This window comes from Labrus mixtus, chromosome 6, assembly GCF_963584025.1.
Source record: "Labrus mixtus chromosome 6, fLabMix1.1, whole genome shotgun sequence".
In the NCBI taxonomy this organism is placed as follows: domain Eukaryota; kingdom Metazoa; phylum Chordata; class Actinopteri; order Labriformes; family Labridae; genus Labrus; species Labrus mixtus.
The window spans coordinates 9,229,060-9,252,477 of NC_083617.1; the positions used below are offsets into that span (position 1 = coordinate 9,229,060).

General features: G+C 39.8%; 1 protein-coding gene across 1 annotated transcript in view; it reads left to right on the forward strand.

The window, feature by feature from the left end:
• kcnma1a (potassium large conductance calcium-activated channel, subfamily M, alpha member 1a) overlaps window positions 1-23,418 on the forward strand; it is a 154,739-nt gene that overhangs the window by 67,509 nt on the left and 63,812 nt on the right. The window contains exons 3-5 of the mRNA XM_061039882.1: window positions 6,037-6,098; window positions 20,214-20,307; window positions 20,976-21,087. Coding sequence (XP_060895865.1) covers window positions 6,037-6,098; window positions 20,214-20,307; window positions 20,976-21,087 — 268 coding nt within the window. The remainder of the gene's footprint in view (window positions 1-6,036; window positions 6,099-20,213; window positions 20,308-20,975; window positions 21,088-23,418) is intronic.

Sequence of the window (23,418 nt, forward strand, 5' to 3'; positions counted from 1 at the left end):
GAGGTTTGACTCCCTTTAGAGCCAGCCTCAAGTGGACACCTTAGGAACTGTAGTTACATGAGTTCACATCTTTAATTTCTTAGAAGGTTGCTGTTGTTGTTTTTCTATATAAAGGTGGTGACACTTCTGTTTGTCTAAGCTACAGAGACCACTTCACTGAGTCAATGATGCAAATATGCTTCGAAGGCAGTTTGAAGCCCCTCATAAACCACTGTCATCCTCCGTGTCCGGATGAGTATCCTGATCCCAAGTCAGCGCTCTTGTGACCTGGGTAGTTGGCCTTAATATGAGGCGATTATTCCTTACCTTGTCAGCACACATCACCTGTTTGTTCCGCTCTATCTGTGTCCCAGGGTGCACTTAGGGGACAGACGAAGTCATTATACTGGATCCCTGTTAGAGGAAGAAGTCTTGTGTGAAATTTTGGCTTTAGGGCACTTCATATTGCTTCCACCCCCGTGATGAGCTCACAGAATTCTCCAGACTGCCAAATAACCTGAGCGCTTGAGACTCGCACGTGTGTTTATGCATAGAAGTTGGCGTTATTATGTGTTAACAGTTCCGATGGTGTCATGTGAGAGCTGCCACCCCTAGCCCACTTGCCGAGCTGGAACCTGAAACCAGCACGCACACGCACATAGATGCACGGCTTCTCTATGCCCTCTTCTACACTCCCATGTCGTCCAGTCCTCCTGGTGCAGTGCACGTCGGGGGAAACATCTGACAGGCTTGGCTTTGCACTTTAAATTTAGAAAGGGTTACACCAATGAAAACCTACACGGCTATTAAAGAGAAGACGTAGACATCACGTCCGAATTCTGCTCCTTGTCTGACTGACATGATCGGCCGTGTGTCAGTCTGTTGCCAACAAATGTGACTCACTCGTGCCATCTCACATCATGAATCATGAAAATTGCATATAAACAACCTCATTAAGTACTTTACAACTACTACAGATGCAGCAGCAGCTATACTGGGCAGTCCCGCCGCTGAGTTTCTTCTGTGAATTTCTCACTTTGTTGTGTAGGCGAAGGGAATGCCCCTCGTTATTATTACCATTCTTGTAGGTTTCCCCCTGAGTGTTATTACTTTGCTCCTGATTTGCTGTGGCGGTTGCTCGGTTGGTTGTCTTTGGTAGATTGTGGGTTTGAGGTCGACAGCTCTTAGACACTGTGTGAAGAGAGTGTGTGTGTGTGTGTGAGAGAGAGAGAGAGGGGGAAATAAAGGTTGGTGGTGGGTGGACTGGCTTTCACAGCTGAATAACTGGGTCAGTTTAAGATGATGACGCTTCTGATCTCCTCAGCTCATCGCGGGGTATTCACTGTTCACTGCTTGGCTTTGCAGCGAGCGACCACAGCTCGGTCATACTTCTCTCTTGTCCTCCTTTTTCACTTTATTTCCCCTTAACTCAGTATAGGCACAAAAAATAGCTGCAGGCAAATGTCTGTGTTTGTAGAATGTGCAACGTGTAATGGTGCTTCTACATGTCAGAAGAACACTCAGTGCCAGAGAAATCCGTCATTAGGCTGTAAGGGGGCGGCAGTAGCTCAGTCTGTAGGGATTTGGGTTGGGAATCGGAGGGTCGCCATGTTCACGTGCCAGTGTGGACCTATAGTCTGGAAATTGGTTTGGTAGCTGGAGAGGTGCCAGATCACTTCCTGAGCACGGGCGAGTGGCCGTTGAGCAGGGCACCGACCCCCCCCCCACCAACTCAGGAGCTCTGAGCTGAACACACTCTCTCTCTCTACCCTGATTTCTGACTCAATGCAATGTCCTATCTCTAAATAAAGGTAAAAAAGCCCAAAAATAAAACAAAAATAAATAAAAACAAGCTTTAATTTTTACCACGTTGTTACAATCTAATCAACCAAATAAATGTAGCAGACATACTGTAATTCTCTTCCTTATTTGTCTGGTAGAAGCCACAAAGAAACATCATCCACCAACAGTTCAGTTGGAGATTAAGGCAGTATTTATAGGGTCACACAATCCAGCTCTCAGGACAAGTTAAGGTCGATGAATCTTATTTCCAATTTTGTGGGGGGCGCCTCCATCTTGCGGTGTGGCCGCCATAACTGTGGTGGAATCTCAGCGTCTGCTGCTGACTGTTACAACAGCGTAGATCACATGTATTAAAAATGTCTTCTACTGGTTTCTAAAAGTGAAATTACATAGTAGGTTATGTAAACAGAATATTGTTCACTTCTCAGGACAGCCACAGATGATGTTGGGAGACACCACCACCGTAATGATTTAAAAAAAAAGGGAACGATGTCTTTAACAGGAATCCAGTGTCTATAATTTTCCTAAACTCCACTTCAGCTTGTAGAATCTAGCCGTGTGAGAGCAATTTATTTAATTCAATAGCATGTTCTGAACTATTTTGCATTGTACTCTTATTAAATTGTAAAACTGATGATTGGCAGAATCAAAAGCATTGCAGCAGAACCAGACCTTTTTTTTTTTAACCCATGCATTTCTTCATACATGCCTTATAACATCTAATCCAGATGCAGCATCTACCAGCAACATGTCCAGCAGGTGATTCAGGCATCTCATGCTGTGCTTGTCAAATTAATCATTCAGCCAAATCGCCCAAAAAGACACGAGGACTGGACATAAAAAGTCTAGTGAGCTCCATTCTTTCTGATTTCTCACCTAGAGATTTTAGAAATTCTCTCCTCCAGTGCAGGTGCAACCAAACCTGGAAACGTATCAGACTTTGTGCAGCCTCCTCTGGAGTGTCAATTGACTTCAGTCCACACATGAAATGTATTCAAACTCCGTAAGAGCTGCAGCAGACTTTGATGTGTAAATGCAGTTGACTTCCCGGCTAAATTTGTTGAAGTGCTTGCTTGAGTGTGTTTGCTTGGTTTGGCTTTGGTGTCACTTTGCGCTTGCAAGAAACTCATTATAGGCACACAGAGATATGTCATCTCTTCCCTGTGGCATTTGGGAAAATTTGAATCGCTTTTACGTCATGTGTTTACCATAATTTGTTTTAAAAGTATTTCTTTACCTGTCATTTTTAGTCTGGGTTTTCCTTGTGTTGAATAATTATTTATATTAACTGTTCACTTTTTTTTCTATCCCTGTTAGGCAGTTTAATATTATAGAGAAATAAATATGACTTGACTTGAATTGACCAACCACCTTGTGGGCAAATTACATAATTCATGTATAGACGACACAGCATTGTTTGAATCAAATAATGCCCTCCAGTCAACTGTTTCCTTCCCCATTTAGACCGGCAGAGTGCTTCTCATTCAGAAAGCCTGATGTTATCACAGAGTTTCAGCTTGAGCCTCCTCCCCGTCTCTTTTGTCTGGAGCATCATTGATGCGTTCAGCTCGTAAGGTTATTCCAACCCTGGACAACCCTGTGGCCAGGATTGCCATCGTTCTCCATTCAAGCAGCAAACCATTAAAGATGCACGGAGAAGGGGGTGTTTACTTAATACCGCCGCCACAATGCACTGAATCAATCTAAAGGACCATCACATGAAAGTAATCAAGCTCCCACCATCAATAATGAATGGCACAATCAGCAGGGTGCCATTGTGGAAGGCTGAATGGGAGAAAAGATCGCAGGGGAGGAGCTCTTGAGCATCGCTATGTTGTTCAGCTGTTGCAAAGATGATCATCATGATGAGAGCAGAGTGAATCATGTTATGTTTGAGAGTGCAGCATACTGGAGTGGATTTGTTGGATCAAGAAACAAGAAAAAGCCGACTTAACTTTCAATGAATTTTTTTCAAAAAGGCCAATTTTTTTCTGCATGCAGAAATATGAAAGAAACATGTCAACAGCTTTTTGGGACTATAGTACACCCAGGGCAAAGCGCAGGTGTCTCTCCTATCTTCCACCTGACACAGTTTTCATTTTCACGCCCGGCACCTGTGTCACTGAAATTGCAAATGACCTTGAGTCCCGGTTAGCATAAATGGGTGTATTTGTCTTAAAATTAGGTGTGTTCAGGCGCAGAAATAGACTGTGCCTGAGACCAATACCGGCTATCCTCCATGCGCGCACGCTCTGCTGGTGCTGTCTAATACACTCAGAAACACTCACACACTCTCATGCAACTGAGAGCTGGACCTATAACAATACTTTTACATAGTGTGGCTATGAGTTCCATTGACGATCAAGCCCAATGATACAAACTGTCCAGTGTACATCACTCACACTTTACAAATATGTGAAATCATGTTGTTTATGTGAAAAACAACCATGTGTACATTGCATGTAATCAGCTATTGACTTTGAAGGTATTTTTCAATCAATTAATCAAACAACTTTATGAATCCAACAAGTGGGAATTGGTTAGAGGCAGAGTGCATTTTTACCTAAAGCACAAAAATATATACAAATGCAAAGAGGCAATGGGATCCCAAATTTTTGCAGATGAATATACTGATAAATATCAAACATATATCAGGCTGTCAAGAAGGTAAAAGAATTCTGCATTTCATATACTTATATTTTAAATGATAGTGACATTGATTGCCTGGTCTGACTTCATTAATGTCTCTCAATTGACTGACTGGCGAGTAATATTTCAATGTATGGCTGATAAGGTAAAGTAAGGTAATGCATCTCGTAATTGAATTCCCTTAGTTGTTTTTCTAAATCATTTAAACCTTTTAAACCTATTCTTTTAAAAGCGTGCATTAAGACTCTCTTAAAGATTCAAACGCTTGTGTAGATGCCAGGCTCAGGTGCACGTAGCCTTACCTTACTTTACCTTAGCAGTCCTTGAAACATTATACAGACAACAGTCCAGTAGGGTCACTAACTCACACAATGGAAGCATTGACGCAGTATAGAAGTTGATGAGTGCATGTCAACACTTGATAACTTCTCTCTAAGCACTTCCTCTCAACACTCTCTACACACATTGTTTCTCCTCTTGTGTTCGGTTGAGTTCACAAATGTTCCCTGTGATCGTACTGGTGTGACTTAACTCCGCCTTTACAGGGTGTGTGTCCAGACTTTTTGACTTCGTCGGCCCAGCTGGGGTTAATGACCTATGCAAAGGTGGGATGAAGTTGATGTGTTTGCTGTGCACGCAAACATCCAGTTAGCATTTGTATATGTGTGACTAATGAAGAGTTTTTAGTCGAATAACAATTCATGTGCGGATTCAAATATCTACCTGGACATTAAACTATAAATGGTTGATTATTTATTGTCATCTGAATCCATGGTATCTGTAAGTACTGTAACTGCTTCATCATTAACACAGCTTGTATATAAAGAAACCTTATACTGGCATATTTATTTCAGCACCATTGTACTCCCATTGCAGTTTGTGTTACCTTTTTCTATTGTTGCGTCAGTGCATTGAGATAATATAAAACAGTACTCAAATTCCCATTATGTGAACGCATACCTGGCCAATAACGCTTGTTCTTTTTGTCATTTATTTACCTTTTTTGCCTCCATTCATCATATCTAGTGAAACCTCTCACCTTCAAATAGGCTATAATTAAGCTTTTATTTCCTAGGTTTATTCTTCTTTTAAATTCAAAAGACAACACAACACAATAGTACTACACAAATCTTCCTAAAATAATTCCCCCCAGAAATGAGATGTTTCTACAAAAGTCATTAATAAAGTACCAAAAAAAGGAACATGAAACTAGCTGATTTGAACTAAAGACCCGCCAATCGACATTAAGCATTAAATCAATCAATACATTATTATTCATACTGCCAAATCATACCGAAGATGATCTCAACATTAATCACAGAAACCTGACATGAATCCACCAACAGTCAACATTTGCAGTAAGAACTTCCTTGTAGCAGGCCGAAACGTGAAGCAGAACCAGACTCACTGGTGAACAACAATCTGCCATGGCCCGTTTGGCTGAGAAATCGGGATAACAACTGCTGTTGCCTTTTGTGTACACCCCAACTGAATACAAGACTTATTTAGCATATTAATGTTCACAGTGAGCAGCCTTTTATTTTTGCTCTGTTCATGAAACTAATGTCTTCTTCCTCTGTGTCTTCTGTGTCGTTTTCTCCCCAGGTGGTGTTAGTCTTTGCACTCAGCATCGGGGCCCTCGGAATATACTTTATAGACTCCTCGGAGTAAGTATTCATTTCATGACCTATATTCTGAAACAAGTGAAAAACTTCCCGGCAGCTACACTGATGATGAAATATAGATACAATGAACTTTGAATGTATTAGGTGCATGCAACTACATTGGCCTTAATGCTGTATCTGAATAATATGAAAACATGCATCCTTACTCATCTCCACACACTGCAATCTCTGAAATGCTAATTCACACCCCCACAAGTACTCACAAGAACACACACAGTACACACGCGCACACACACACACACACACACACACATACACATGTACATCTGCATCTTAGGATTTTTCAATGGGAGGCCTGTCAGTTTCCATGGTAACAGAGACAGGCAGATACAGTTCAGGCAGTATTGAGGAGCCTGTTCTCTGTGTGAGTAAGTCAGTGTGTGTGTGTGTGTGTGTGTGTGTGTGTGTGTGTGTGTGTGTGTGTGTGTGTGTGTGTGTGTGTGTGTGTGTGTGTGTGTGTGTGTGTGTGTGTGTGTGTGTGTGTGTGTGTGTGTGTGTGTGTGTATTGTCAGTTTATGCGTATCCCTGGCTGGCAGTCACCCAGAGACAGATTGCAGGCCTGGCATCTCTCCGATAACCACTGCAGCTACTTTCACACAATCCAGACCCAAAGTGCACCTTTTAAAGGGATAGTTGGATGTATTTTGAAGTCTTAGTTAGTTTTCTCCCTGGAAGAAATATTGACTCATTAGCTCTGGCAGGGATCCAAATGTCAGGCAATAGTTGTGAGATGCTTCATTATCAGGTTGAAAAGAACACCATCTAAAAGAAGCTGGGAAACATTTCTCTCATCCTCGTTTACTATGGTAGGTTGTGTGCTGGAAAACATTCCTATTGGTCATGAAAACGTTTTCGATCCCTTTTAGTTTAGCAATAAATAGCAGAACACAACAGTAAAAGGTGTTATCTTTCCAAGACTCATTTCTTCTAATTTACAACTTGAAACAGAATGTTTGGCAGCAACTCTTCACCTCTTCACTTTAGTTTCCAGAAGCTTCTGTAGTCGCACAGTGACTCAAACATACAGATTTTAAAATGAAGTGAGGCAATTTATCGTTTCCAATTATGTAAAAGTTGATGCATTTGCCTCTGGCTGTGAACAAACCAAACTGTGTTTCCATTCCCTGAAATGACTCAGTGTGACTTTGACTGCACTGTATTTCATGCACCATTGATTTACCAAAATTAAGTCTCAAATATTTACTTTGGTGCCTGAGGTTATGGAATGTTTATTGCAAAGCGACCATGACAAATAAAACATAGAACTCTATGGTAATATAATTTTCCTTCGTCTGATAGCTACAGTGCAATGTTTTATCTCTAAGTATGGGCTAGCTTACTGTAGTTTGATTTCACTTAAATACAATATCTGTGGACTTATATGCCTGAGGCCACTTAAAGTCTAAAAACAGAGCCAGAGATTTAATCTAAAATCCAAGTTACAGAGCCTTATCTTTGCAGCAATGGTGAATTATGCCTGGCATGACATCACCCATATGTACAGGATTAAATCTCTTTTTTGTATACTTACTGCCTCTCTGTCTCTCGTTCATATTAGTAGAAAAATAATGGATCTGAGAGAAATGTTTTTACTATAAAAGTCCCATTTAATATTTAGCTGAGAGGAGTGACATGTTGATTGATAGAGCAATAACTAAATGAGGATAACAAAATAGGGATGAACATTAAACATATTATGCTGCCAGTTTCGTTTGAAACAGCAATTTTGCATGTGGGTTTCTAAATCATTATTGACCACATGAGTTTTCAACAATCAGTGACTCATTCAAATCTTGTCAAAAGCAGCCCGAACGAATGGGATGCAGAAACAGCCAATTGTTGCATTCCGGATGTTGCAACCTTTAAATAACAGACTATTCTTTTTGTTACACAATGTTCATTTAAGTGGTGCAAATCTTCCATTTTACATTATAGATTTTACATGTTGCATTGCCCTGTGCACTTCAACTTTGGAAAGGCTGTAAATAATCTGTAAGAGATGCATCGCCATGAGGTCTAGAGTGACATTGACATTATTAAGAGTCTAAGTTGACACCTGAGTCAGCTGTAGCAGATCCACTCGACAATAACAGGGGGTGGTTGGAAGCACAAGGTGCTGCAGAGCTGTACTTTCGCTCATATTTCCTCCTTTCATTTTGTATGTTACAGTACACTTTGAGTGTATTTTCATGTGAGCTGGCTTCCCTGAGGCATCGCCCTGATCTCTCTGTGCTCCCATTAAGCTGAGGCCCCTCTCTACCCTCATCATCATGATTAGCTCAAGCTTGTCACTTGAGTGTGCACGTCCTCTCAGGGGGGACTACTGATCAACCCAGAGCAGGTTCAGCCGGCTGTGGGGGCTTTAACAACCTAAAAATGGCCAGGCATGTGTTACAGTATAGGAAACTTTCACTACAATATCTGTTAGTTGCTCTACACTCGTAGTCACATCTAATCGGGACGCCCTGCAGCTACATCTGTCTCAAATGTCTCTTAGGAAAGTCCTGTTTTCCTCTGGACAAGCATCTATATGACATATAATCAAATGTCAGAAATTATGTCAGAAAAAGCAAACCTGCGAAAAAATCAGTAAGGGTATAGTGGCTCAAAATATGAATGTCACAAAGACATGTTGATATTGTATTCTATACAAATGTTACAACCATAAACTGAACCAAAGTCTTGGACAAAATCCATGGTGTCTTGGCATCTTACATGAAATACAATTTAAAATAAATAAATTGTACTGGACATTAAAGAGAAAATCAACATAAGTATGTTCATTCGTTACATCAATAAAGGTCCAAGGATATAAAAAAGTGTAGTGAGAGGTTGCTATAAAAAAAGCCAGTGTGTAAGCCTGAGAGAAAAATAGAAGAGAAAGGGGTTAGAGTGGAAGCCAATTAAATAAGCTGAGGCACAATGAACTCAGGTGTAGACTGGTTTTTAATGTCCCTTCCCCACTCCGCCCATTGGCTCTTTAACCAGGAAGCCAAACCAACCAGATCAACATCAGGCAAAGAAGATTGAATAAGCACTTTAGCTTAAAAAGCGACGGACAGTTTTCACAACTTGGTTGACTTCTTGGCTTCACTTACATCCTGATATTATTATGGTCAAGGCCGTCTAAGTCTTTTGCTCTACTGTTTTCCTACATCCACCAAAGTCCTGCTGAAATGCAACAAAATACTTCTCAGGGTTCCAACAGAAACCACAATGCCTCGAGATAAAACATCTTCTTATTTACTTTCAGATTCTACGTTCACATGGAGATCATTGTTTGCAGAGATTTGTAATAGTCAAACAAGAAAGCTGAAAAATAGGGATGCACCGATATATTGGTTGACTATTGGTATCGGATGATTTCAGCTTTTGTTGGCACACGTCGGCCCATCGGAAAATAATGTGGCATGGATCGTCTTTGAGAAAGATCAGCCACAAGACAAGTTCCAGTGACTTTTGAGAGGAGGGACTATTTAAGGAGGAGGGACAATTTAAATACAAATCCAACATTTGAAATTAATTTGAAAAAATTACATAAAGAATTACAAAGAATTAATGAAAGAACATTGGCATCAGCATCGGCTAGAGGCTAAATTGTTCTTTTGAACATCAGTACTAATATCGTCCTTGATTTTAACAATAGGTGCATCTCCACTTTGAATCTTTTTTTCCTTTGTGAAGTCAATTATCTCACACAACATTCTTCTGAAAGACACAAATATGGAAACAAGCTCATTCTCTGCATGGGTATGTTCCAGTGGGTGGCCTCTTAAGATGACCTTATATCTGTCTAAATTCCCTGCCACTTAATGTTAATTGTTGAGAAACTGATGAGCAGAGATGTATAGGTCACTTTATTAATGGTAGTGATTTCTCTACCAAACATTGAAGGCCTTGTTGAAAAAACTCTTGAACTATTCAAGGCTCAAGGATTTGTTTCCCCCTTCTTAACTCCCATTTGACAACATTAATAGTCAGGATTATGGTAGTACCCATAATGTAAGAGCAAAAAAAAAAAAAGAATTGTTGGAAATAATTCAAGTGGGTCCCAGCTTTTATGTCTACTTCAGTGAAGCGAGGAAGTCCTTTTAGAGCGAGGACACACACACATACACACACTGCGTAAAAATACTGAAGTCTGTAAAATGCACGTTTCTGGTGGCCAGGCACAAGTCTCCAGGGAGCTTTTTTTGTTGCTAGCTTCAGACAGGTGGGGGCTTTCCTAGCAGGAGTTCGGTTGGCCAGTATCCTGCAGCAAAGAGAGCCATGAAAAAAGCACACTGCAAAGCCTGTGTAGATGGAGTTTGAAAGGAGGGAATTTTTAATTGGCTGCCCTCCCAGTTGAGAACAGAGATTACTAGTCATTCACTTGGCAACTGTGCTGTTGCCAAGAGGACTTTTTTTTTATTAATGAATGAATGGAAATGTAGCTAAGAACTACTGTTCATCTGTTGTTTTAAAATATTGGTTGTTTACTTCAGTTTTCATGTTAAGGCACCACCTTTTCTGTTCCTCTGCAGCATACCTAACTCGCCAAAACTGGTGCTATTTTAGGATATTTTTAAGTGGCAGGATATACTGCATCCTCTCCCACCCACCTCTGAACCTGCTTTAATACCTTCGCTCAACCCTCATCCTTCATCCCTTCTTTTTCCCTCCTCCGTGCTCCCAGGAAACAAATCGACAGCAATGTAGGACAAAGTCTCTGCAGGCTGCTCTTCAGGGGATGCCCTTGTTCCTGCTCCACTTCTGTTTCTATTTCCTTACTCTCTTGATCCCTCCCTGTCACACATACAGATTATTACAAGCGCACAGTTGCAGAGTCACATTAACAAGCAAAAGCACCCACATGTACAGACAACGCGGTTTTGTCTTTGTCTAAGAGGCCTCATAAACAGCTGCCCTGGTCTGTAACTCTATCATGAGTATGCGATCAATGTCAGCACTGAAAAAAGAAACAGTGCCTGATGACTAATTAATAGGGTAAGGTGAGAAATATGGTCGAGCTGTGTGGCGAGCTTGGCAGACATTGAGGCGATGAAGGATAACCTATATAAGGACCTCCTCTTCTTGGGTTGCTGACAGTACTTGGCTGTTAGGTCTGGTTGGCGGACATTAATTTTTAGGGAGATCAGAAAGGACCATGTTACCATGAATATATATACTGTATGTTTTATCTAAACATTACTGACTTTACCCAGAATTTTGCCTGCCATCCCTCTGAGTAAAATGTCTGCTTGAAGTTGGGGTGAGTCGATGTGAGAACTCAGCAGGAAATATTCAGGATTTTTTTCAGCGAGGGCATACAATTATGCCTTTTACTAAAAAATGAAACTTGGTAGTTTAGTTTAGTTCTATTGACCCCATATCTGTTTTCTAATTGATCTCTTTGTCACTATAGATTTTCTTGTGGTTTATCTTTTGTTTCTTTGATTATTTAAAAAAAATGGGACCTTTTTACCTTTATTGGATAGGACAGCTGAAGAGAGACAGGAAATGTTGGGGGGGGAGAGTGGGGGATGACATGCAGCAAAGGGTCGCGGTCGGATTCCAACTCATAGCTGCTGCGACGAGGACTGCAGCCTCTGTACATAATATAGTGCGCGTGACATAACAGCTAGGCTATCGTTGCTCCTGTTATTTATAATTTTTTTTATACTTTTTTGTCACACCTTGAATTAATTGTTGAATTAATTTTCATATAAATGTAATTGCTAAGCAGATCAATTCAATTTAAGTAGTAAATGTTGCATTTATGAAAAAAAGGGATTGGCTCTGTTGGAGCAGAAACATGGGAATGGAAAAGTGGGGAGGGGGATATGTATCAGTCTGAGATGAATGGGATTTTGTGTGACTCAAAATACTAATAGAACGAGCTCAAACAAAAAGAAATAATTCCATTTTATGACATTTCCAGTCACTTTTCCCCACAGGTTATCGGACAGCATTTTACGACACATAACATATGACTGTATTGTGATTTTGGAGCCTCTTTCAGAGTGCAGAAATAATGCTTTAAGCTATATATATATATATATATATATATATATATGTATATATCTATATGTATATACAGTATATCTCTGATAATAGGCTGAGAAGAAAGTCCTGCTTAGCTATTTTACATCTGGTAAACCTCTACATTAGAGCATCAATAGAAAATGTAAGCCTGAGTATTTATCTTATGAGAGGAAGGCTACCCTAAATGTCACTCTATCTTATAAATGAAAATTCACTGCATGAAACACAGATTGAGTCCCAAAGACATAATTTCCTGGGTCAATCAACCTGGGCTCTCTGCAATTGTGATTGGACCTATCCCTTTGTTTATATCGGAGTCCCGGTGGCAACATAAAGGCCAATTCTGCAGCAGTGGCCTAATATCCCTCTATGCTAGATGGAAGAGCTATTTTTAGGCCACTGCATGAGCCCTGGCATGAACCACTTTCAAAACCCTCAGTTAACTTAATAAAGTCCAAATAAACCATGCAACACTTTGTTTATTCATGAGACTGTAATTGATGCCCATTTGAATAAATAACAGCAAGCAAAAGCTGGAAAGCATATTTACATTTTTTTCACCACGCTTACCAAATGGTTTTTCATTATTGGATACGTTGCATTTCCGTTAACAGCTCCCATTATAAGAACATAGATGTTGCACATTAAATAGCTTAGCTTACAAATGTCTGCCTCTTTGCATTGGATGAATCTGAATGTGCAATACAATAAGATAAGACCCTTAAAGTACCTCAAAGCTATTTTCTGAGCTAACATCATTTTAACATTCAAATCTCTTACCTTTACCTTTTAGTGTTTCATTGACAGTACTGTAATAGATGGCAGCCATCTTCAAAATGCGTTTACTTTACCTAGATTATTTTAAAATTAGAAGTAAGAATTAAGATTAACTATAAATGAATGATTTGGAGTTCATCCTACATTAATGAGTCATGAGGGAAACATTTGTGTTCTTAAAGGGGATGAGTGTTGTTTACATTATTATGGGTCATTCTTTTTGCACTGATTCTATATTATTACCTAAAATAAGAATAAATAAAACCTAGAACCACCAATTTTATTTCCCCGGCAATGTTAATCGGAGTAGATAAGAGCGCTCTCTTTTTGCATGTAGCAAATAACCACAGCTTTTATCTTTTAATTAGTTTCTGTTCAAAGAGAAGTGATGCCATGTGTGCAAATTAGCTATTGTACTCTAACACTAGCTTGGGAATAAATTACCCTTCATGGCATTTCCCCTGCAAAGATGTGGATCCTTTTTTATACATTGTGTTTTTACTTTCAAGCATTTTACATTTTAATTCCAATTTAAATAGGCTACGTTGTTGGCCATACTTTTTTTTTTTTATTCTGGGTTTTATTTTCTGTTAGTGTGCTGCTATTTTCAGTCACAAACTTCTCCTTTAGCCTCTAAAAATAAATAAAAAACGTCTTCCTGAGGGAAACGCTTGAAGTGAGAAACAAGTCGTTTGCATTCATGACAAAAAAAATGAGTCATCTATTTTTAGCCTCCCTGGGGTTTTTGTTTGTCTGTTGCCCTTGTAGTTGCTCAACTATGTCTTATTTTAATATTAGTGTCTTGACCTAAATCAATCATTTAAGTAGTAACCTGGCCTTCTTTCAGTTTCACAGACCCCTCCCTGCTTTGTCCCTTACACGTACTCGCACCACACCTCAAGAGAAATGCAGCACATACGCTTAGAAGTCAATGAATGTGCTTGCATCTACACTCATATTTTACTCTTTAGGGTTGTTTATTGATCGCAGGGGATGACTTGAATACCAAATAATAAGACTCTGCTTTGGTAAACAACATTCTGAGATGCTTTTGAGCTTACTCCAGCAGTGAGACGTTTGTGATATGTGAGGAATGACTCAGACTTGTTGTTTTATGAGTATTAGTCAAACTGGCAGCACTGTGATGTTGTTATTGTTTTCTCAGAGGGGGCAAACTTGCTGTTGCTCCTGTAGCAAACCAAGGTCATGTTCAGGCTAACAAAGGGCTGGCTCCTGCTGACTGGCTGAAGGTGTTTAGGACTAAATTTAGAACATCAGCGACATACTCCTTTGCCCTTGTGAACAAATGAGTTTTACCTCTGGTTCTGTTTGCCAGAGGCTTTTTATATCCTGAATTTGACTTACTTGCCCTGCAGCCTTCCCCTCAGGCTACCAAAGTTCTTTCGTGTGTTTCTGCTTGTTAATGTGCTTATATGTGTGTAGGTAGCATTTTCTACTAATGGGGAAGGTTTGATTTCCCTTTAGGTAGCCATTCATTTGAAAAAGATAACAAAAGAGCTGTGAAGGAAAGAAAAACATTTCCATATATGCTTGACGGTCTGTTTGCAGAAAGATAAAGAAAGTACAAGTTTTCCCGATCAAGTTATGAGATTAAAGTCAGTGCGCACATTTCATTTACTTGGTTTTAAACAACAGTGAATAAAAACAATAACTTGAAGACCTGTCAAAAAGTTACACACAAATAAAATCAACCCAAAATACATAGATAATTAATTAAATGAGTTTCATTTTATATATAGGCTGTACACTTTGCAAGCCTTAAATAGAAGAGGCATTGCTAAATGAATAGCCAAAAAAAACCTCAATTAACACAGGTCTTAAACTCCTCTGAGACAGAAGGCTATATGCTATTTAAGCAGTGGAGACATGCTAGTATTAACACTGGTATTTTAGGCCCCAATAACAAAAGGTTAGGCTAAGCTAGTAACAAAACACATAGGCTACTGGTATTAGCACAGATGTTTCAGGAATCACTAATGCTAGGCTAAGCTAGTTGCCAAACCTAGTAGGATTACCACAGGTATTCAGGCCTCAATAACAAGCTAGTGACAGCTGTGTTGTTAACAGGATAGCATTTTCCACACAAAACACTGAAACAAACATACATGGAAAAGCTCAAAACAGTTTAAGCATGGCGTAGCTATGTGCTAAAGTGTGTAGTACTATACAAGCATTTACTTAAAACTGGTTGAGAATTGATTACAAACCAATTGTAAACATAACAGAATAATAGACATTGAATCTTATAAAGCGCAAGTTGGGGGGCTGGATATGGTCAAGCGGTTATATCCCACATCTCATGTGGTTATAGTCCTTGAAGAAGGCCGCCTGGGTTCAACACCAACCCTCAGCACTTTACCGCATGTCATTCCCAACTCTCTAATCCCGGTTTCCTACTCAATCAACTCCTCTGCTGAAATAAAGGCTTAAAAGCCCTTAATAAAAAATTTTGACACTTGATTGATTAAAGGGTCAGTTCCGGTGTATGTTAGTGCTAACTTTGCTAAAAAGAAGAGAAAGATATGAGGAGGACTAGTGATATATTTGCATAATTAATAATAAGAGGACTAAGAGAAGTGCAGGAATCTCAAGCAGTTTCCATGTGGCCTTAAACTACCATTGTGTGCTATTTATATATATGAGGCAAATTGTCTTGGTACCACTGGGAGCTCTGTCCCCCCTCCCTTTCTGTTCTGTCACTTTCACATCTCCTCCTCTTCCTCTCCCTCTGACACTACCTCCCTTCTCTCCCTGTCTCCTTTCTTTCCTCGTGTCTTGCTGCTGTCTGTCTTTCTTTTTCAATCCCATCCTCTTCTGCTCTCTCTGTCCTATCTCCTCCTCCTGCTGGGGCTTAAGGAGTATAAGAACTGTCGTGGGTGGATCTATTTTCTGCATGCAGGACACTGACAGCGTGTGATCAGGAATCCCTTGTGATTCTGGACTGTGAAGTGACATTGAAAGCAGGAATCTTTTTTTTTTTTTTTCTCACATGCTCTTTTTGTAAAGACACAGATAGTGGAAGACAAGAAGGAACAACTCAATAAATCCACTTCAATAACCTTCCAATACTGTTATAGAGCAAACAGTGAGGTGATGAGAAAGCTCTATCTTCAGTGATTGGATACAGAATATTGTGGGTGGCGTGAAAGTTGGATGAAACCAAACCCATCACACCTGACACATCACGTCCTTCACTGACACTGAAGGTTGTCAAGACATATTCTGCAGGATCGTACAATAGAGACCCATTCACCAAAGACAATGCACTTCATTTTAAAAAATATTTATTGTTGAAGGAATGCATCCCATTTAGAGAAAATCCAAATTTTCAACATGCATCATATGAGTTCTTGGCCACTTGAGGGGGCGGTTAAAAAAAAAAATGAAACCATTGTGTATTTTATTAATCCTGCAGACACAGCGCAATACCAGTGTTTACCTGGATTTGTGAATGTGGCAACCCCATGATTTTGAGTTAGTTACGGTTATGGTTATGTTTAGGACTCAACCATTCTATATATGAGGGTACTCTCAGGGTCTGTAGCTGCTGAACCCTCCAGTGAGTCACTATCTCTGTTTATTTGGGGCAAAGGTAGACAAATTAGGTTTTAGAAGAGCAGCAGGGTAATTTAATAATTAAATAAATTATAATGCTATTATTATTATTTTGTCTTTGTTGGTATGGTTGCTCAGTGTATTATGCTCTCTGTTGTTGGGTAGTGAGTCACACTTCTGCTCATACTGTAGATCTATTTCCATCTGTTTGCTTTTTATTTTGCTGAATCTATTCACTGCTTTCTTAGTGAAGTTTTAGAGCCACATAGCGCTGCCTAACGTCTCCCCACTAATTAAGTTAATGACTAGCTCTTCTATCAAATAATGATTCTAAGATAGGACTAAATTAACGCTCTCAGGGTGCAGCCATCGTGTTGGCTTTTAATGCAACATCAAGACGAATCCATTGCACCATTCAGCCCCCTGCTATGCGCCGCCATGCTTTCTTCGTGCTCTAAGAATGCTTTGGGTCACGTGATTGTAGATGAGCGGATACTCAAAATTAGGCCAGAGCTGAGCCTAAGGGGAAGTGCCACAGTGACCACTCCTAATGGTGTCTTCTCCAGTGTGCACCATCTGTGTGTGTCTGTGCTCATATGTGCTGCTCACAAGTGTATTTTTTTGTATTTGCTTGAATGTGCGTGCATTGTCCTGCACAGCGGTCTGCAAGGGTTGGCTAATGTCGTGGTTTCATAACAGTTGTTTTTTTTGGAGGGAGGTCACGTTAGATTCAGTGAGTGGATGCATGAGAGGCACAGGGCTGCCCCCGAAGAGTCAAGGATTCCTTTTCCTATTCGAGAAGACCCCAAGTCGGCACGCATTTTGTCAGAGAAGTCTCTGCACTTTTTTGTTGCGTAATTGTACACAGAGCAGACACAGAGGGTGCTTCTTCTTCACAACTGGGTTTAACCCAGTGATAAAAACAGGGAAAAACCCAGAATACATGTTTATGATTGTGAAAATCTGCATCTTTCTGACACTCTTCTTCAGCTGGAAGTGCTGAGCTGTTCTTTTTGGGTTAGGATTCCTTCGATGTTCATCCTTTTTACAGAGAGTGAATTGTACAAATATGTCTCCTCCTCTTCAAAATAAATGGACTAGGTCATTAAACCAGCAAAAATCTATAAAAAAAAAAAAGTCCTTTCAAGATAGAAATCCTTGTTTTTAAGATGCTCTCTGGCAGAGTTTCAGGACCCAGCTGCTGCAAGCTAAGATAGCACTAACGTTATCTCCTAAGCTGATTCAAATCTTTTATCTGGTTGAATTGACAGGTGTGGGTCTTGATAGTCATCTTAGCAATCCACAGAAAAGTTTTAACAGCCAGTGGCTAACAAACTCTCATAAATATGGGTCTTACAGGTAAACATGAGACATAGGCCTGTTGAGTAATAGATGATCATAGCTTCATTTTAAAATGCCTAATCTGACATGAACATCTCTTACTTGTCAAGTCTGAGTAAGATTTCAATAGGCTACTTTGATACTTGTTGCCTTTATTAGATAGCAGAGCCCAAGAGAGATAGGAAATATTGACTGAGTGGGGGGTGACATGCAGCAAAGGGCAGATTTAAAACCATAACCACTGCGTCAAGAACTATAGCCTCCGTGCATTGGGCGCACGACACAACCGCTAGGCTATCCCGTGTGTTTTAAAAAAAATGATCCAGCTCTGTTATTTTAACAATCAATAGTATGGAACAGTACCAAAACTTCTGCAATATTTCAAACCAAAAGCGGCCGAGAAAGAGAGAGACAAATGCATTGGCAATTTGTATGATTTAGATGGTGTACAGAAGTTTTCCTGAATATCTTATAATAATTAAAAACTAGAAATTACACAATATTTGGAGCACAGGACTTGTATTTTTGTTGGCGTGGTATCGAAACAGGTACTGAATGTTTTGGATTTTTACAAGAAACGTATCCAAGTTTTAAAATCTGGTATCCTGACAACCCGAGTTTTAGAGTCTTGTACAGCTCTTGTGAGGCCTGTTTTAAGCCTGCAGACCAAATTGATAAAGAATGATGAAATTAGATTTATTCACAAAAAACAAAGACAATTTCTAGGCTGTTTACAAGATTCATGACAGATTTTCTTTTAACACCCTTGTTTAGTTCAATGCCTGAAGAATGTAGACATCGGTGGAGAGTAAATAATTGAGTGTTTAGGGCAAATCAATGTTAACACTTTCAAGGGGCCGTAAAGCGAATTAACCTTTTGTCCTAAATTCGATGGCGCTGTATGTGAAAGTGCCTTTTAACCAAAAAAGTCCCCATTTTCTTCAACAATTGCTGCATAAGCCAGACTCATTCTAATCTTCTTGGACAAGAGCCAAGGTTTTACGTCTTCTTAAAGATCACAACAGTCCTGAGGACGTGCTCGGGACGGACCACTCATGAATTAGGAGTTGGATCATCCTCTCGAAGCAATATGTCTGCTGTTGCATGTCTGAACCCAGTCATCCATTCTATCGGACCGTCATGTGAGGAAACGTTTGATGCTTACTGGAGGATGATTAAGCCTCACTGGAGGTCTTCATTACGCAGTAAGCTATATATTCTGATTCTCACACTGTGGCTCATGAGCTCCATGCATACAAATGTCTACTTAACTGTCTTAATTGGAACGTATGGGACTTAACTGTGTACTCTTTTAATGGCTTCCTGTGTGTTCTCTTGCCAGTCTATACATTCCCAAAGGTCGCCTATAGGCTGTCAAACTGTGCGCATATTCATGATTTTCCCACAGTGGGATTCCTCATCACTCAGGAGCAAAGTGCTATAAATAGACCCATGACTGAGTGAAGAATGGGACGTGCTCACCGCCTATCATTGCTTTTGTTGGGAGCACCCACTAGATAATGGTTAATCATCACAAGGTAAACACGAAGATGGATTACATGATGGCCCAGACGAATGACGACTCATTTGTCATCATCTGCTATTTTTCTGTTCAACACCCCGTTAGGGACTGCTCTCAGTTATAAGGAGAGTCTCTTTTCTCTCTGGAGTTTCTATCATATGAAGGAAGATCTGTTGGAATATTCGTGTCTGACAGACGCTGAATAATTTATGCATGCTGAATGCACTGTCACTTCAAAGCGACTGCTCTGAAATACCAATTTCAGTTTATTTTCAGCGGTTCCATCTTAAGCAATGTCTTTTATCTCAGTATGGGCCCCTCTAGGGCTCGGTGGAGGAATTGAAGGATGTCAGAGATTTTCAAAGGCAAATCATTAAACTTGAATCAAAAATGCTGTTTTGAATTCAGTGTGGTGAATGTGATTCAAATCCAATGTGATGATCAAATGAATTTTCATTCACAGTCAGGGATTTTCCAAGTTACTGTGAACATATTTACTGGATGGGACTTGTTGATTAAGCATCATTGGACCACGGGAGCTTCAAACTGGCTGTTAACTGTCATCATATTTTGTTACTGCCTTATAAAAACTATGTTGGGCAATTTAGTTATTTCAAACAGATTATTATAAAAACAAGCTAAATTAGATATTGAGCAGTTCTTATCACATATAAGACACAACAGCACATACATAGAAGCCTAAAATGTATATTCCTACCTTGGAAATATGACAAGGTCTCCATTCCCCCCTGAGTTCATGATAGGAAAGACAGAGACCCCCCTTTACACACTATATGTGTTCATGAGTGTTTAACCATGTAATAACTTGTTTTCCCACCTCTTCTTTCTCTCTCTAGTCCTATAGAATCCTGCCAGAACTTCTACAAAGATTTCACATTACAGATCGATATGGCCTTCAACGTCTTTTTCCTTCTGTACTTTGGCCTGCGGGTAAGTTGGCACATGTGCATGCACCCTTACGCACACACACACACACACATACTACACACCCACACAAACACAAACACACAAACACATGCATGCATTCAGTCATACATACATTAACTGACATAGATTCACAGACAGGCTGTTATGTAAACTGGCACAAACAATATTGCACACTGCCACATGGGTAAACTGTTTCATGTACAGAATGTTCTTTCATTCTGCTTATGTTGCCCTAATTTATTCAGCCAATCCCTGTATGTTGATTTTTCTAAATTTATTTTATTTAAGAAATTCATAATCACTCGATAAGATACTTTTTTTTTTTACACGAACACCACATACTCTTCTCACAGCATGCCTTCAGATATTACTAACACTGTTGTGATAATGTTGCTAATATGAGTGTCGTGCCAGAGCAACATTCCAGCGGTGCAAACCCAAGCCTGACATCCTGAATGAATGAATAAATAAACTCATAAGCTGCTTACCACACCAACCACTCGCATGACTCAGCGCGTGGGGTGAAGCTTTTTTGTCATTCTATACAGCATGTCTACCATGCAAAAAAAAAAAAGGCATTCTGTTTGAATGGGTGCGCTGTGGTGCAGTGTTGTTGTTTTGAATAAAATAAATTGTGATTTTTTTTTTTTTCCTCTTTTTTTGTTTGACAGTTTATAGCAGCCAATGACAAGCTGTGGTTCTGGCTGGAGGTCAACTCAGTGGTCGACTTCTTCACAGTCCCTCCTGTGTTTGTGTCTGTCTACTTAAACAGAAGCTGGCTTGGTAAGTCTGCCCATGTCTTTCTGTCTCTCACTATCTTGTTTTTAGCACCCTGCTTCCTGATCTGATCTTTCACTCTCACTCGATAGCCTTTTTTTCTCAGCTCCTCCATCCCACCACTTCTCTTTTTCCATTATTTATTTTGCCCTCCATCTTAAAATGTCACCAAGACTTTTATCAATCCCCATCTCTCCCCCCCTGCTTTAGAGTCCCCCCTTTTGTCTTTCCATGACTCGGAGTGTGTCTGCAAGGCCCTCTCGCTCTGAGCTGCAGTCAACTTTCCCTCATCATTGAAAGTGACAGGGCTGGGTTCCTCTGATGTTTCAGGGAGCACAGACGCAGCAGAGTGGATCAGCTAATAGCAGTGAGAGTGACTCAGAGTTAGGCTGCTGTTCTGTGTGTGCGGGTATGCGTGTGTGTATCAGACTCATTGGTAACAGCCGTGTTGAGGCCTTGCACCTGGAAAACCCTCACAACGGTCTGTAACTACCATTTAATGGGTTCACTCACTATCGCCCCCAAAAATGCACACGCAGAACCATGTGTTTTCCCCATTGACACACACACACACACACACACGGACACACATGCACACACACTCTTGCATGAGAAGACTGGAAAACACCCTAACCTGCATTATGCAACGACCTAGATTTCTCAGAGTATTGTTGCCAAAATTATACCGCAGTAAAGAGAGTTTCTGTGTAGCTGAATATTTTCTAGGTTGCAGCGCTACACACATTAAAAAAATTCTGTAAAATAATAAATTATACCCTTGTCTTAAGGCACTTTATTTCAAAAACTCAGCTTAATGCGAAGTCCATCATTTGATTTATTGATAGGGGAATACTTGTTCTTTTCTTCTTTTTTTTCTCTCCTTTATTTTACACATTTCTTATTTTTGTAGATTTGGCCCACCACTCTTATCACTAATAGGCTAAATATCCTGGATGACATCTTGACTTATCTTCATCCGGAAAGCACAAGCAATGGGCTTCTAAGCTGGCTTCTTCCGTTTTAAGGTCCAAGTGTTACAAGCAGTTACTGGCTCAAATATAAAAACATGTTGCTTCTCTGGGATCTTTAGCATAACATGTTGAATATCTTTGAAGGCAGCTGACTGGTCAGACACTTCTGTGCTCTGAGAAACTGTGACAACTATTTTTTGACACAACATTAACTAAACTACAATAAATAATTTGAAGGAATAATATTTTCATATATTCAGATTCTTAATAGAGAATAGAGAGTTCCCAAGATCTCAGGTACAAAACAAAAAACAAAACAAAACAAATATCCAACCCAAAGTTTAAAAAAAAACTTTATTCATGTATTGTTTTATTGATTTAAACTACTCTTACAAGTCCATGATGTCATATATAGTCAGGGATTAGGAACCGTCTGCCTTCTTTCCAGCAGTGTAGGGTTCTTGTTTTTTTTTTTACTTGATCTGTGGAGTCACCAAATCTGTGAAGTAAAAGAATCTGTCAAAGTCTGATCTCTGAGGTGACGAACTTTTCTTAAGCTCTGTAATGAATTAGATATGGCCGAGTCTGGTAATCTGGTTCCATGATGTAAGGCGTCCTCATCTCATCTCCCAGAAACCCATTGGTGTTAGGGGGCCTTGATGAGGATGATGAAAGCATGTGAAACAGCGGTCTGGCTGCTTCCTCACAGTCTGCAGTGGATAATTACCTGTGATCATTTAATATACTGCAACTGGGGAGAAAGGGAAAGCCATTTTATATACATATAGGCAGATATGTGAGTTGTTGTGTTTAAACCAGCCAGGAGTGTGAATTTATATTTTAGAGATGCCCTAGATTCCAGAGCTGATAAACTGCTATTATTTTTTGTCAAATATATTTTAATAAGAGAATAAGTCTGATGACTCTCTTGCCGCGATGAATCATTTGAAAGATTCTCCTGAAAACACTAGAGCATGTATATTTTTTTTACAGCATTGCACATACATACAGTACATAACCACAGGGTGTTATAGTAAAATAACACCCACTGGCATGACTCAAGTCCATGTTGCAAAGCCTCCGCTATAAAATTAACAGTGTGTAGATCTCCAGTAGGACATGGTGTACCCTAACAGGGTGGTGAGAGCTTCCAGAATATAAATGTGACACTTAAAGTATCTGTTGATATTTAGGCTCTTGGAGTCAGGACATAAATCATGATTAGCTGTGTGTGTGTCTTGATTTCAACTTAGTACAGCTCAATGTTGTGACAGGGAAATTGGACAATGTAGTCTAGGGAAATGGCAAAACATCTCTACGTTCAGATGGTAGCATTTAACATTCACTGATATTTAAATGGCAGTGC